The sequence below is a fragment of the Scyliorhinus torazame genome, chromosome 14 (genome assembly GCF_047496885.1).
Source record: "Scyliorhinus torazame isolate Kashiwa2021f chromosome 14, sScyTor2.1, whole genome shotgun sequence".
NCBI lineage: Eukaryota > Metazoa > Chordata > Chondrichthyes > Carcharhiniformes > Scyliorhinidae > Scyliorhinus > Scyliorhinus torazame.
Genome location: NC_092720.1, coordinates 95,886,168 through 95,901,792, shown reverse-complemented (window position 1 = coordinate 95,901,792; position 15,625 = coordinate 95,886,168). Strand labels below are relative to the sequence as shown.

The window sequence follows — 15,625 nt, the reverse complement described above, 5'->3', positions numbered from 1 at the left end:
TCAAATGACACACTCGGTGAGTCTTCCTTCTATCTGGTGTTTTTACCACATAATTCACCTCACTTAATTTCCTTTCAATCTGATACGGTCCACAAAACCTAGCTTTTAAAGGCTCACCTACCACTGGGAACAACACTAAAACTTTATCCCTACTGACAAAACTACGAACTTTGGATTTCTTGTCCGCTACCCGTTTCATCACATTTTGTGCAACTTTCAAATGTTGTCCAGCCAATTCACCTGCTCTATTTAATCTTCCCTAAAATTTGACACGTAATCCAATAGTGTAATTTCCGATTTCTCACCCACCAATTTTTCCTTAATCAATTTAAGTGGTCCTCTTACCTCATGACCAAAAATTAGTTCAAAAGGACTAAATTTGGTTGACTCATTCGGTACATCCCTAATTGCAAACAGTACGAATGGAATTCCTTTATCCCAATCCTCTGGATAATCTTGACAATACGCCCTCAACATTGTCCTTAATGTCTGATGCCAACTTTCTAATGCTCCCTGCGATTCTGGATGGTACGCAGTTGATTTAAATTGTTTTATTCCTAAGCTATCCATAACTTCTTTGAATAACTTTGAAATAAAATTCGATCCTTGATCAAATTGAATTTCTGTGGGTTGTCCATATCCAGTAAAGAATTTAAGTAACTCCTCCACAATCCTTTTATCTGTAATATTACGGACTGGAATGGTCCCTGGAAACCTCGTAGATACATCCATTATAGTCAAAAGATATTGATTCCCACTTCTTGTTTTAGGAAGTGATCCTACACAATCGATTAGGACCTTTGTAAAATGTTCCTCAAATGCTGGAATGGGTATTAAGGGTGCTGGGTTTTTTCACTGCTTGAGATTACCCTATCACTTGACACGTGTGACATGATTGACAAAATTTAACTACATCTTTATGTAGTCCAGGCCAATAAAAATGTTTCTGGATTTTAGCTTGAGTTTTCCTTGTTCCCAAATGACCTCCTACTGGTACGTCATGTGCAACTTGCAACACCTTCCTTCTATACCCTACCGGCAATACTACTTGATGACCTTCTGCCCACTTTTCATCCGCCTGCATATGTACAGGTCTCCGTTTTCTCATCAAGACATCACTTCTACGGTAAAAACACTTTGGTATACTTTCAGATTCCTCTTGCATATATGCTTTCTGATCTATCCATTTTATTTCTCTATCTTCCAACTTCTCCGCCAACTTTCCTGAACTAAAAATATCCACCTCATCCTCCACCTGTTCTTGTTCTTTTCAACCATCTGATCAAAATTCGTTTCTGATAATTGCACTTCAACTTCATCTTCACTCTTTGAATTCTCCTCTTGTCTTGACCTGTGACTTTGCGACCGGGTTACTACACAATCTGGAAAAATCCCAGGATATTCGTCCTTCAAACCTTAAGTTGTATGATTTTCCACTGGCTTATCAACCACAGTAGGCATCACTCCCACCTGCGATCCAGCTATATCATTACCCAAGATAAACTGTATTCCTGGACAAGATAGTTTATCTATTACTCCTACTACCACTTTGCCACTCTTCACTGGACTTTCCAACCTTACCTTATACAATGGAACGCTACTCCTCTCACCCTTAAATCCACATATCACCACCTTTTCTGGCAACATTCTTCCCAAACTACATAATTCCTCATCTCTTACCATTAAAGATTGACTAGCCCCTGTATCTCTTAAAATTGTGACTTCTTTACCTGCTCCTCCTAATACACATGAGTAAACTTTACCCACACAAGTAAATACTTTAAAGACATCTGGCACCTTCTTAACAATTACTTCTTGAACAGGCTGTACAATCGTTTGCACCTCCTTCGCTTTCCTTGGGCTTTCATTGGGCTTGCCTTTACCACTCTAACAAATCCCACTGTCTTATCCTATTTTACCACATCAGCCTTCCCAGTGTTTTTCTTCAACAACCAACACTGTGACTTTACATGGCCTAGTTTATTACAGTGAAAACATTTGAAACTTTTCATCTCTTTTCCACCCTCCTTGATATCTTTTTTAATCGGAGGTACACTCTCTTTATTGTCTCCCATCAGATCACCTTTACCTTTACCACTTGAGTATTTCTCATGCCCCCAGTTTCTATCCCTCAGCAGCTGAAAGTGATGTCGGAAACCAATCTTTGATTTATGAACTAATTCATAATCATCTGCCATTTCTGCTGCTAATCTCGCAGTTTTAACCCTCTGTTCTTCCACATGAGTTCTCACTACATCAGGAATTGAATTTTTAAACTCCTCCGAAAGTATAATTTCTCTGAGAGCTTCATACGTTTGGTCTATTTTCAAAGCCCTTATCCACCTATCAAAATTACTCTGAGCCTTTCAAACTCCATGTATGTTTGACTAAATTATTTACTTAAATTTCTAAACCTTTGACTGTAAGCTTCAGGCACTAGCTCATATGCACTTAAAATGGATTTCTTCACCTCCTCATACGTTCCAGATACCTCCTCCGGTAGTGATGCAACACGTCACAAGCTCTACCCACCAGCTTTATTTGAATCTGTAATACCCAAATGTCCTGTGACCATTTAATTTGTTTAGCTACCTACTCAAATGAAATGAAAAAGGCTTCCAGTTCCTTCTCGTCAAATCTTAGCAATGCTTGGACATATTTAAATAGATTCCCACCAAGCCTTCGGCTACGACGCTCTTTCTCACTATCCTCATCACTATCATCCAACTGTACATTTCCCTTTACATCTGCCAATTTTAATTGACTGTCATGTTTCATGGCCATTTTCTGAAGTTCAAACTCCCTGGGGGTGATTCTCCGATATGGAGGCCAAGTGTTCGCGCCGTCGTGTTTCACGACAGCACGAACAGGGCCCGGGCACGACCTATTCTGGCCCCCATTGGGGGCCAGCACGGCGCTGGAGTGGTTCACGCCGCTCCAGCGTCCTTACGCATCACCAAATGGGCGCCGCGCCAACCCGCGCATGTGCAGTTGGGGCAGCCCAATCCTGCGCATGCGCAGTTGGGCCGCGCCATCCTACGCATGCGCGAGGAACATCTTACGCACGCCGGCCCCTCACCAACATGGCGCCGGTGTTTTGGGGCCGCGCGTGGAAGGAGGTAGGCCCGGGGGGGGGGGGGAGAGGCCAGCCCGCTGATCGGTGGGCTCTGATCGCGGGCCAAACCCCATCGGAGGCCACCCCGGTGAAGGAGCCCCCCTCTCCCATAGGCCGCCCCCCCAGCGCTCCCGCAGAGTTCCTGCCGGCAGCGACCAGGGGTGGACGGCGACGGCGGGAACCTGTCGTGTCGTAGCGGCCGCTTGGCCCATCCGGGCCGGAGAATTGCCGCTCACCGGTTCTCCGAGCGGCCACCGCGGTGCGAATCGCGCGCCGCTGGTTTCCGGGGGGGGTGGGAGAATCGCGTGCAGGGGTTGGGGCGGCGTGGCATGATTCGCGCAGCGCCCCGGTGATTCTCCCACCCGGCGCGGGGTAGGAGAATAGCGCCCCCTCTCTTTATCTTTTTCCCTGATCTGTTTCTCCCTTTCTTTTAATTTTTGTTCTGCTCGGGCTATTCTTTCTTTTCTCCTTTCTTCTCTCTCCTTTTCTTTTTCCTCTCTCTCTCTCTTTTTCCTCTCTCTCTCTCTCGTATTCAAGCTGCTTTAATTCTTTCTCACATTCCATTTGTTTAATTTGCAACTGAATTTTTGCTATTTCCAATGAGCCAACTCTATCTCAGGCTTATCCACCACCATAATTACCTCATCTTTTCGCATTTTGTCAGGTAATGTTAACTGCAATGCTTTTGCCAAACCTAACAGTCTGTTTTTACTCTCTGAAAGTAAGGTATCACGTATTATCGTGTCCACCCCTAAATGTTTCTGAGCCTCTGAAAGAGCCATTGTTCACAACACTCTTAAACTAAAATATCACACCGGAAAAGCAACAATCCTTCACGGTCTTTAAGTTCGCAAAAGCCAATCCAATAGTTAGACTTTTATCCCCCTCGAGCCCCCAATTGTTATGGGAGAGGCGTTTTCAGAACCCCAAAATGTATCATGGAGTTCAACCAACCTCCCCTTTAATGTATTGTTGCTTTTCAAGCACACGGCTTGTTCTCCAAGTGTGGTATTACAATTATGGACACGTGGGTTTTTAAACACAAAACAATGTTTATTCCATGAACTCAACTTAACCTTTTAAATAAACTTTGGATCACTTAACACCCCTTACTTCAAAGATAACCCCGAAATTAATACAACACTAAATAATCCTTCAGTTATTCCTTTCAACATCCAAGAGACTTAACACCTTTAAACAGAAATACATCAAGTTAAAGGCATTACTATTATGAGTTTAAATCACCCAAATGATCCAGAGATAGTCTTTCATGGCAGAGATCACAGCAGATCCAGCTCACTGCAAACACAGACACACCCAAGCTCTTTTCCTCAAAACTAAAAACTGCAAAATGGCTGAGCTAAAAACCCAGCTCCACCCACACTCTGACATCACTGCATTTCTTAAAGGTACATTGCGCAAACATCCATTTCTTAAAGGCACTCTCACATGACACCATTTGTGTACTAGGTCAAATGCTGCAAAGGACAGTCACTCACCTCTTCTCTGGAATTCAACTCTTTTGTCTAAATTTGGGCCAAGAACTGTCATGTGGTCTAGAGTTGAGTGATCCTGGGAATGTCCAAACTGAGCACTGGTGAGCAGGTTACTGGTAGCCCTGTCAGCAATACCTTCCCTCATTTATTGATGATGGAGAGTATACTTACGCGATTTACCATTTTTGATTTGGCTTGTATTTTGTGAGCAGGACACGTGTGGGTAAATTCCCATATTGTCAGGTAAATTCCTGTGTTATAGCAACACTGTGGGACAGGACATATCTGTGGATAGCGATGGAAAAAAGAAAATCAGCAAATTCTGGAAATGCTCAGTGACTCAGGCTGCATCTGTCAGGAGAGAAATGGAATTCATGTTTCAGGTTGATGACCAAGTAAAAGAACTTGGGAAATTTGGAATGTGATAGGTTTTAAAGTGAAAGGAGGGAGTGTGTGAAAACAAACAAAATGGAAGAATCGTGATAGGGCGGAGGAAAAAATATAAAATTATGAAAGAGTTGATGGTCCAAGGCCAAAGGGAGTAATAATGGGAGATGTAAAGAAACAAAATGTGTGTCTAGAGAAGGTGTGAATGGCAGAATGCTGAACTGCTATTGTCCGAAAGCAAAAACAAAAGAAAACAAGAGTGTGAAACCAAAACTTGCAAAGACAATGGAAATAACATGAAGGCAGAGATGACAGTTTGAAATTGTTAAGCTCAATGTTGAGTCTGGAAGGTTCTAAAATATCTTGTCAAAGAAGAGATGCTGTCTCTTCAGCAACATTAGAACACTGCAAGAGGGCAAGGACAGAGAGATTAGCATGGCAGAAAGGTGAAGAATTAAAATCAGTAGCTTTCGGAGCACTGCTCCTTCCACAGGATAATTAAGTCCCTCTCTCCAGTTGCTCCGCCTGGACCTGTCGACTTAATTACCTGCAAAGACTTGCATTCAAAGTATCCTATTGCATCTTTGACTTCGTCTACATAAATGTTTCTGGAACCCAGCTCTTCATTCACCTGAGGAAGGAGCAGTGCTCCGAAAGTTAGTGATTTGAAACAAACCTGTTGGACTTTAACCTGGTGTTGTAAGACTTCTTACTGTGCTCACCCCAGTCCAATGCCGTAATCGCCACATCAAGAATTAAAATGACAGCGACCAGAAACTCGGGGCGGGATCTTCCGCTTCCATCAGAGGTGACCTTCCGTGATGGCTTCCCTGGGTACAGGGCGGATGAACCATGCAAAACACCGTAGACTTTGGCAGGACTGGAAGATCCCACAAGCAGCCAATGGCGAGCCACCTCCACCGAGGGAAAACACGCCATGGTGGGGGGGAGCGGGTCAGGTGGAAAATCCACACTTGCAGGCTGAAGAGAGGTGCTCCGCAAAGCAGTCACCCATTCTGCATTTGGTTTCCGCAGTGTAGAGCAGACCATATTGTGAGCAGTCAATACAGTTTATTAAATTGAAAGACTTACAGACAAATCATTTAGAAGGATTGCTTGGGGCCTTTGATGGTGAGGAGAGAAGAGTTGAAAGGGCATGGGAAGGTGCCTTGGAAGGAGAGTGTGTTGGGGCAATTACAGAGTAGAAATGAGTGTTGCAGAGAAAATGGTCCGTATGGAATGCTAAAAGGAGGAAGATCTTTTGGTGGTGGTGGTGTCATGCTGGAGGTGGCTGAAATGGCGACTGCTGTTTCACTGAATACAGAGGCTACGACGGTGGAAGGTGAGGTCAAGTGGAACCCCTTTCGAGACTTCCGGTTGCGGCTATGCCTCGGTAGGTCGCACGTACGGCAGCTCCCGCCGGGAACGGACTTTTGGGATCTCTAGAGGGGCCCCAACGGCAATTGTTCGATGGCTTCCAGTGTTGGAAGGTGACAGGAAGGTCCCCCCGACATTATATGGATTGGACCAGGAGTGGAGCGGTGAAAAAAGTGATCTTGGAGCAGCGAAAAGTGAGAGGGAGAAAAAACAAGATGGCGGCGGGTGGAGACCAAGCAGCATGGGCGCAGTGGTCGCAGGAGCAGCAGGGGTTTCTTAAACGCTGCTTTGAGGAGCTGAAAACCAAAATGCTGGCACCAATGAAGGCGGCGATTGAGAAGCTTGTGGAGTCCCAGAAGGCCCAAGAGGCGGCGATCTGGGAGGTGCGGCAAAAAGCCTCGGAGAATGAGGACGAGATCTTAGGCCTGGCGGTGAAGGTGGAGGTGCACGAGGTGCTGCACAAGAGGTGGGCGGAAAGATTTGAAAACCTGGAGAATAGGTCGAGGAGGAAGAATCTTCGGATTCTGGGTCTCCCTGAAGGAGTGGAGGGGCCCGATGCTGGGGCATATGTGAGCACGATGCTCAATTCGCTGATGGGCGTGGGAACCTTCCCGAGGCCTCTGGAGCTAGATGGGGCTCACCGGGTCCTAGCAAGGAGACCCAAGGCCAACGAGCTGCCAAGGGCTGTAGTGGTGAGGTTTCACTGCTTTATGGACAGAGAGTGTGTCCTGAGATGGGCCAAGAAAGAGCGGAGCAGCAGGTGGGAGAACACGGAGATCCGAATCTACCAGGACTGGAGTGCAGAGGTGGCTAAGAAGAGAGCTGGTTTCAATCGGGCTAAGGCGGTGCTCCATCGGAAGGGGGTGAAGTTCGGTATGCTGCAGCCAGCGCGATTGTGGGTCACGTTCCAGGATCGGCACCACTATTTTGAAACGCCTGATGAGGCATGGTTCTATATGCGGACTGAAAAGTTGGACTCAAATTGAGGGTTTGTTGGGGGGGGATGTTTACTGTGTATATGGTGTTTATTACGTTTAGGGACTGTTCCTTCGGTTTGGGTGCTGGATGGGGATGGGTGAAGGGATTTGATGGGGAGAGTGTGGGCGTCGGTGTTGGAGGGGCAGACTCCCATGAAGGAAGAGGGGGATTGGAGGCCTGGGGATGAGGAATTGGGGTAAGGCCACAAAAGGAGCTGTGCCAGAGGGGGCGGGGCCGGCTCAGGAAAGCGCGGGCTTTTTCCCGTGCTAGGGAAGGACGGGGGTGGGGGCCGGGGGGGATGGGCGGTGCTGGAGAGGAGCGTACACTGACTGCCAGGGAGGGGGAGGGGAGATTCTCACACTGCGGGGGGTCGATAGAATGGCGGGAGAGGCCGGGGGTCAGCAGGAGTCAGCTGACCTTTCGGGAGGGTTATGGGGGAGCAATAGGGCTAGATGTGGATCTAGCAGGGGGAGGGGGAGGGAGAGGGGGGTATAGGGTTGCTGCCACATTGGCCAAAGGGGAGCTGGAAGTAGGAGAGGTGGTCGGGGCGGGTGTCCGCCGCCTGGGGTGCGGGAGGCGCGGGCACGTGGCTGACCTAGAAAAGGGGATGGCTAGTCGACAGCGGGGGGTGGTGTGCATCCCACCAATCCGGCTGATAACTTGCAATGTGAGGGGCCTGAATGGGCCGGTCAAGAGGGCCCGGGTGTTTGCACACTTAAAGGGACTGAAGGCAGACGTGGTTATGCTCCAGGAGACACATTTGAAGGTGGCAGATCAGGTTAGGCTGAGAAAGGGATGGTTAGGACAGTTATTCCATTCAGGGCTGGATGTGAAGAACAGAGGGGTTGCAATACTGGTGGGGAAGCGGGTGTCGTTTGAGTCAATGAATATTGTAGTGGATAATGGAGGTCGATATGTGATGATGAGCGGTAGGTTGCAGGGGGTGCGGGTGGTACTGGTAAACGTATATGCCCCGAACTGGGATGATGCCAGATTTATGAAACGTATGCTGGGTCGGATTCCGACCTGGCGGTAGGAAGCTTGATAATGGGAGGGGGGATTTCAACACGGTGCTGGACCCAGCACTGGATCGCTCTAGGTCCAGGACGGGTAAGAGGCCGGCTGCGGCCAAGGTGCTTAGGGGGTTTATGGACCAGATGGGGGAGTGGATCCATGGAGGTTTGTCAGGCCCCTGGCCAGGGAATTTTCAGTCTTTTCCCACGTCCATAGAGCCTACTCCCGGATAGATTTTTTTATTTTGAGCAGGGCGCTAATCCCGAAAGTGGAGGGAACGGAGTATTCGGCCATAGCCATCTCAGACCACGCCCCACACTGGGTGGAGCTGGAGTTAGGAGAGGAGAGGGACCGTCTTGATGTGGGATTATTGGCGGATGAGGAGGTGTGCGGGCGGGTGCGGGGGTGCATTGAAAGATATTTGGAGGCCAATGACAACGGGGAGGTGCAGGTGGGGGTAGTCTGGGATGCGCTGAAGGCGGTGGTCAGGGGAGAGTCAATCTCCATCAGGGCCCACAGGGAGAAGAGAGAGGGCAGGGAGAGGTTGGTGGGGGAGATCTTAAGGGTGGACAGGAGATATGTAGAGGCCCCCGAGGAGGGACTACTCAGGGAGTGGCGGAACCTCCAGACAGAGTTCGACCTGTTGACCACAGGGAAAGCAGAGGCACAGTGGAGGAAAACGCAGGGGGCAATGTATGAGTATGGGGAGAAGGCGAGTCGGATGCTGGCACATCAGCTTCGTAAGAGGGAGGCAGCGAGGGAGATAGGTGGAGTTAAGGATAGCGGGGGGAATATGGTGTGGAGTGCGGTGAGAATAAACGAGGCATTTAGGGACTTCTATGGGGATCTGTACAGATCTGTCCAGCGGGGGAAGAGGGGATGCGACGATTTTTGGATCAGCTGAGGTTCCCGAGGGTGGAGGAGGAGGAGATGGCTGGTTTAGAGGCGCCAATTGGGCTGGAGGAGCTCGTTAAAGGATTGGGGAGCATGCAGGCGGGGAAGGACCCAGGGCCAGATGGGTTCCCGGTTGGGATTTTACAGGAAATACGTGGACCTGCTAGGCCCGTTGCTCGTGAGGACTTTCAATAAGGCGAGGGGGGGACCCTGCCCCCGACAATGTCCAGGGCACTGATCTCTCTGATCCTGAAGCGGGACAAGGACCCACTGCAGTGTGGGTCGTATAGACCAATCTCGCTCCTCAATGTGGATGCTAAGTTGCTGGCAAAAGTGCTGGCTACGAGAATTGAGGACTGTGTCCCGGGGGTGATTCATGAGGACCAGACGGGATTTGTAAAGGGCAGGCAGCTAAACACTAATGTGCGGAGGCTCCTCAATGTGATTATGATGCCCGCGGTGGAGTGAGAGGCGGAGGTAGTGGCAGCTATGGACGCAGAGAAAGCCTTCGACCTGGTGGAGTGGGAGTATCTTTGGGAAGTGCTGCGGAGGTTTGGGTTCGGGGAGGGGTTCATCAGCTGGATCAGGTTGCTATATAGAGCCCCGGTGGCGAGTGTGGCTACGAATCGGCGGAGGTCGGAGTACTTTCGGCTGTACTGAGGGACGAGGCAGGGGTGCCCCCTGTCCCCTTTGTTGTTTGCATTGGCAATTGAGCCTCTGGCCATAGCACTAAGGGAGTCCAGGAAATGGAGGGGATTGGTCCGAGGGGGAGAGGAACATCAGGTGTCGCTGTATGCGGACGACCTGTTGCTGTATGTGGCAGATCCAGTGGAGGGGATGGCGGAGGTCATGCGGATCCTAAGGGAGTTTGGGGACTTCTCGGGGTATAAGCTCAATGTAGGGAAAAGTGAGCTCTTTGTGGTGCATCCAGGGGACCAGGAAAAGGGGATAGACGACCTGCCGTTGAAGAGGATGGAAAGGAGCTTTCGGTACTTAGGGATCCAAGTGGCTGGAGCAGATGGAGGAGGATTTCAAAAGATGGGATGTGCTGCCACTCCCGCTAGCGGGCAGGGTGCAGTCGGTTAAAATGACGGTCCTCCCGAGGTTTCGCTTTGTGTTCCAGTGCCTTCCCATTATGATTCCCAAGGCCTTTTTCAAACAGGTAGGTAGGAGCATCATGGGTTTTGTGTGGGCAAATAAGACCCCGAGGGTAAAGAGGGTGTTTCTGGAGTGTAGTAGGGACAGGGAGGGCTGGCTCTGCCAAATTTGTGCGACTATTATTGGGCAGCCAATGTGGCGATGATCCGTAAGTGGGTAATGGAGGGAGAGGGGGCGGCGTGGAAGAGGTTGGAGATGGCGTCCTGTGTGGGCACGAGCCTGAGGGCGCTGGCGTCGGCACCGCTGCCGCTCTTGCCGACAAGGTACACCACGAGTCCGGTGGTGGCGGCAACGTTGAAGATCTGGGGGCAGTGGAGACGACACAGGGGTGAGGTGGGAGCCTCGGTTTGGTCCCCGATTCGGGAGAACCATCGGTTCGTCCCAGGAAGGATGGATGGGGGGTTTCGGAGCTGGCATCGGGCAGGGATTAGAAGAATGGGGGACCTGTTTATAGATGGGACGTTTGCGAGCCTAGGGGCGCTGGAGGAGAAGTTTGGGTTACCCCCGGGAAATGCTTTCAGGTATATGCAAGTGTGGGCATTTGTGAGGCGGCAGGTGAGGGAATTCCCGCTGCTCCCAGCGCAGGGGACTCAGGATAGAATGATTTCGGGTGTATGGATTGGAGAAGGCAGGGTTTCGGCGATCTACGAGGAGCTGAAAGACGAGGAGGAGGCCTCGGTAGAGGATCATAGATCATAGATCATAGAATTTACAGTGCAGAAGGAGGCCATTCGGCCCATCGAGTCTGCACCGGCTCTTGGAAAGAGCCCCCTACCCAAGGTCCACACCTCCACCCTATCCCCATAACCCAGTAACCCCACCCTACACTCAGGCCAATTTTGGACATTAAGGGCAATTTATCATGGCCAATCCACCTAACCCTCACATCTTTGGACTGTGGGAGGAAACCGGAGCACCCGGAGGAAACCCACGCACACACGGGGAGGATGTGACAACTCCGCACAGACAGTGACCCAAGCCGGAATCGAACCTGGGACCCTGGAGCTGTGAAGCAATTGTGCTATCCACAATGCTACCGTGCTGCCCTCAAGAGGACAAGAGGAGTTAAAGGGCAAGTGGGAGGAGGAGCTTGGGGAGGAGATAGATGAGGGTCTGTGGGCTGATGCCCTGAGTCGGGTTAATTCTTCCTCCTCTTGCGCCAGGCTCAGCCTAATACAATTCAAGGTTACTCACAGAGCGCATATGACAGGGGCGAGGTTGAGTAGGTTCTTTGGGGTGGAAGACAGATGTGGGAGGTGCTTGGGAAGCCCGGCGAATCACGTCTACATGTTCTGGTCGTGCCCGGCACTGGATGGGTTTTGGAGGGGTTTCACGAGGACTATGTCCGAGGTGGTGAAAGTCCAGGTCAAGCCGAGTTGGGGGTTGGCATTATTTGGGGTAACGGACGAGCCGGGAGTGCAGGAGGCGAAAGAGGCCGGTATCCTGGCCTTTGCGTCCCTGGTAGCCCAGCGGAGGATCTTGCTATTATGGAAAGACGCGAAGCCCCCCAGTGGGAAAGCCTGGATAAATGACATGGCAGGGTTCATTAAGCTGGAGAGGATAAAGTTTGCCTTACGCGGGTCTGTGCAGGGGTTCTTCAGGCGGTGGCAACCATTCCTAGACTATCTCACAGAGCGTTGGGAGGAGGTCAGCAGCAGCAGCAACCCAGGGGAGGGGGGGCTCTCTTTCGGGGGGGGGGGAATTTGGGTGGGTGGGGAGGGCTTCCCTATGGGTACCTTTGAATGTCATGTGGGGGGTTTACTGTATATGGGGAAACCCAATGTATAAGTTTTGTATAATTTTTGATTGTTGTGTTTGTGTTTCTTTCTTTTTGTTACTGGGGGGGGGGGGTGGCTTGTTAAAAATTTTGTTGGAAAATTTGAATAAACATATTTGAAAAAAAAAGTGAAACCGTTCCATGAATCTGGGAGGGGAAGGGATGAGAGCAGAAGTGCAGGAAATGTTAAGTGCATAGATCAGGCCCTTTGGACTGCGGTTGGGGGGTGGCAGTGAGGTGAATCCCTGGTTGACGAAAAAGGAAGACATTTCAGACGGACTCGTATGGGAGGTTGCATCATCAGAACAGAAGCAAAGGAGATGGACAAACTATAAAAGCAGATTGTTCGAGGTTAGAGACCATGAAGGGAAGATCTCCAGAGAAGGTGAGGTCAGTGACCGACTTGGAGGCAATGGTGGGGTCGTGGTCCAGGAAGAGGTGGGAGGAATTTTCTGAGAGTTGGCTTTCGGCCTCTGCTAAGTAGACGTTTGCACACCAGCCAACAACAGCACCCACTCCTATCAGCAGGCTTGATGATAGTGTTTAAGGTTGGATCTAAGAAAATTTATGCTGCAAATTCAGAGAGAGGCAGGTTAGAGTGTGAGGGTAGCAGGGAATTTGAGGTGGTTAATCTCACGCCAACATTTGACGATGTGAAGATCAAGAGACGATAAGAGGACAGAGGAAGAGGTCCAGGTGCAGTGGGAATGCTGGAAATGTTTGGCTGTGCAGGGATGGAGGGAGCACTTCTGGCCAAGAGGTAGGCAGGAAAATGAAAATGATGGAATAAAAGCTCAGTGTCGTGTCAAGATCAAAATTCATGAAGGTAGAGACGCAATGGGATGAAGATGAGGCCTTTGCTAAAAAGAGATCATTCAGGGTCAGAGAGCAGAAAATCAGACGGTATCTTGGTTACACAGGAAGGAGTAACATTAGAAGAAGGAATGGGATCAGAGGGAAGTGAATTGGAAGAAAGATCTTGAGTGGCTACGATACTCAATGAGTTGTTTAATTTCTCCTGTTTTCCACCGATCAAAGTCCCTCCTTTTTCTTCTTTTTCCCAAACCTCTTTAATTGCTTAAAACTCATTTAGTTATCAAGCTGAAATATTAACCCTGATATTCTCTCACAGATGCTTCCTGGCCTGCTGAGCATTTCCAGAACTTTCTGTTTTTATTTCAGCTTTCCAGCATCAAGAGTATTTTTTCTATAATGTTAATGGGCGACTTTGGGTGTGGGTTGCAAGGTATAGTTCTGTGAGCCAGTCTTGACTAGTTTATGGGCCAGCTCTTCAATTTTTTGCGTGAGTCACCAGAAGTTACCCAGAATAGCTGAAGGCACTGGATACTGCAAAGGCAATGGGGCCTGACAATATCCAGCAACAGTACTGAAGATTTGTGCTCCAGACTAACTGTACTCATGGCCAAGATGTTCCAGTGCAGCTATAACACTGGCATCTACCTAGCAATTTGGAAAATTGCCCAGGTATATCCTGTGCAAAAAAACCAGGACAAATCCAACCTGGTCAATTGTCATTTAACCAGTCAACATTTGATCATCAGCAAAGTGATGTAAAGGGTCATTGACAGTGCTATCAAATGGCACTTACTGAGTAATAACATGCTCATGGATGCTCATTTTGGGTTGCACCAAAGCCACTCATCTCCAGATCTTATTACAGCCTTAGTTCAAACGTGGACAAAGGAGCTGAATTCCAGGAGTGAGGTGAGAGTGACTGCCCTTGACATCAATGCAGCATTTGACCGAGTATGGCATCAAGGAGCACTAGCAAAACTGGAGTCAATGGGAACCAGGGGAAAAACGCTCCATTGGTTGGAGTCATACCTGGCACAAAGGAAGATGGTTATGGTTATTGGAGGTCAATCATCTCAGTCCTGGAACCTCACTGCAGTAGTTCCTCAGAGCAGTGTCCTAGGCCTAACCATCTTCAGCTGCTTCATCAATGACCTTCCTCCCAACATAAGTTCAGATGTGTAGATGTTCGCTGCTGATTGCACAATGTTCAGCACCATTCACAATTCCTCATACACTGAAGCAGTCCATATGCAAATGCAGCAAGATCAGGCTTGGACTGACAAGTGACAAGTAACATTCGCACCACACAAGTGCCTGGTCCTCACCATCTTCAACAAGAGAGAATCCAACTGCCTTCCCTGGCCCTTAATGGCATTGCCATTACTGATGGTATAATAGTAATAGACATTAACACTTATCAACCTGGGGGTCACAATTGACCAGAAACTGAACTGGAACAATCATATAATTACTATGGTTGCAAGAGCTGTGAATTATGCAGCGAGTAACTCACTTTCTGACTCCCCAAATTCAATCCACACTACATAGGTTAGGACTGTGATGGAATACTTTTCACTTTCCTGAATGAGTGTGGCTGCAACAGTACTCAAGAAGCTCAACACCAACTTGGACAAAGCAGCCCGCTCGTTCGGCACTCTATTCACCAACGTAAGCATTCACTCCCTCCATCTCCAACACAAAGTGGGCAGCACGGTGGCACAGTGGGTAGAACTGTTGCTTCACAGCTCCAGGGTCCCAGGTTCAATTCCCGGCTTGGTGTGGAGTTTGCACATTGTCCCTGTGTCTGCATGGGTTTCCTCCGGGTGCTCCGGTTTCCTCCCACAAGTCCCGAAAGACGTGCTGTTAGGTAATCTGGACATTCTGAATTCTCCCTCTGTGTACCCGAATAGGCGCTGGAATGTGGCGACTAGGGGCTTTTCATAGTAACTTAATTGCAGTGTTAATGTAAGCTTACTTGTGACAATAAAGATTATTATTAAGTGGTAGCAGCATGTACCTCTACGAGATGCATTTGATTTCTTGATTTCCCTTACAAACACTATTAAAGCATTATCACAATTTCCTAATATTTGAACAAATTGTATTTTCTGCCTAAAATGCTCCTCGTGTGGTTTCTTACATAGATGGCGGATGCAATACCCATCAGGATCGGCGACCCACGATTGCAATGAAGTACACCGATAAGCCCAGTTTTGCCCCAGAAAACATTTGTGCAAAAATAAAGGACGCAACAGGTTCGCTTCATTTTTCGAACAAATAAATTAAGTGGCTGGGAAATCGCAGTGGAAATAATGTGGGATTTTTCTGCCCCCCCCAGGAAAAACACATGACTCCGAAAGTTATGGAAGTTTGAAGAGTGCCCATAGCCCTGAGCAATCAGATGATGCTCCCCATCAGCTTCCAAAGGACCATGATGAACAAGGAATGGGGAAACGCAGTCGGAAAAGCATCAAATCTAACTTATGCACTTTACTATAAATATTCTAAATAAAGACAAAGAAATTATCAGTTCAGCTTTCACGTGTTTTTCTGCTTAATGAACATCCAAATTCCCTGGATGTAATTACTTCAACAATGCAATAAATTTACATT

At 48.7% G+C, this 15,625-nt stretch overlaps 1 protein-coding gene across 4 annotated transcripts in view; it reads left to right on the top strand.

The window, feature by feature from the left end:
• Window positions 1-15,541, top strand: part of LOC140389891 (guanylate cyclase soluble subunit beta-2-like) — an 88,789-nt gene extending 73,248 nt beyond the window's left edge. For all 4 annotated transcript variants that reach the window (XM_072474514.1, XM_072474516.1, XM_072474515.1 and 1 more), the window contains 2 exons: window positions 15,157-15,267; window positions 15,351-15,541. In XM_072474514.1, the coding sequence (XP_072330615.1) occupies window positions 15,157-15,267; window positions 15,351-15,511 (272 nt within the window). In that variant the 3' untranslated portion in view covers window positions 15,512-15,541. The remainder of the gene's footprint in view (window positions 1-15,156; window positions 15,268-15,350) is intronic.
• The last annotated feature ends 84 nt before the right edge of the window (window positions 15,542-15,625 follow it).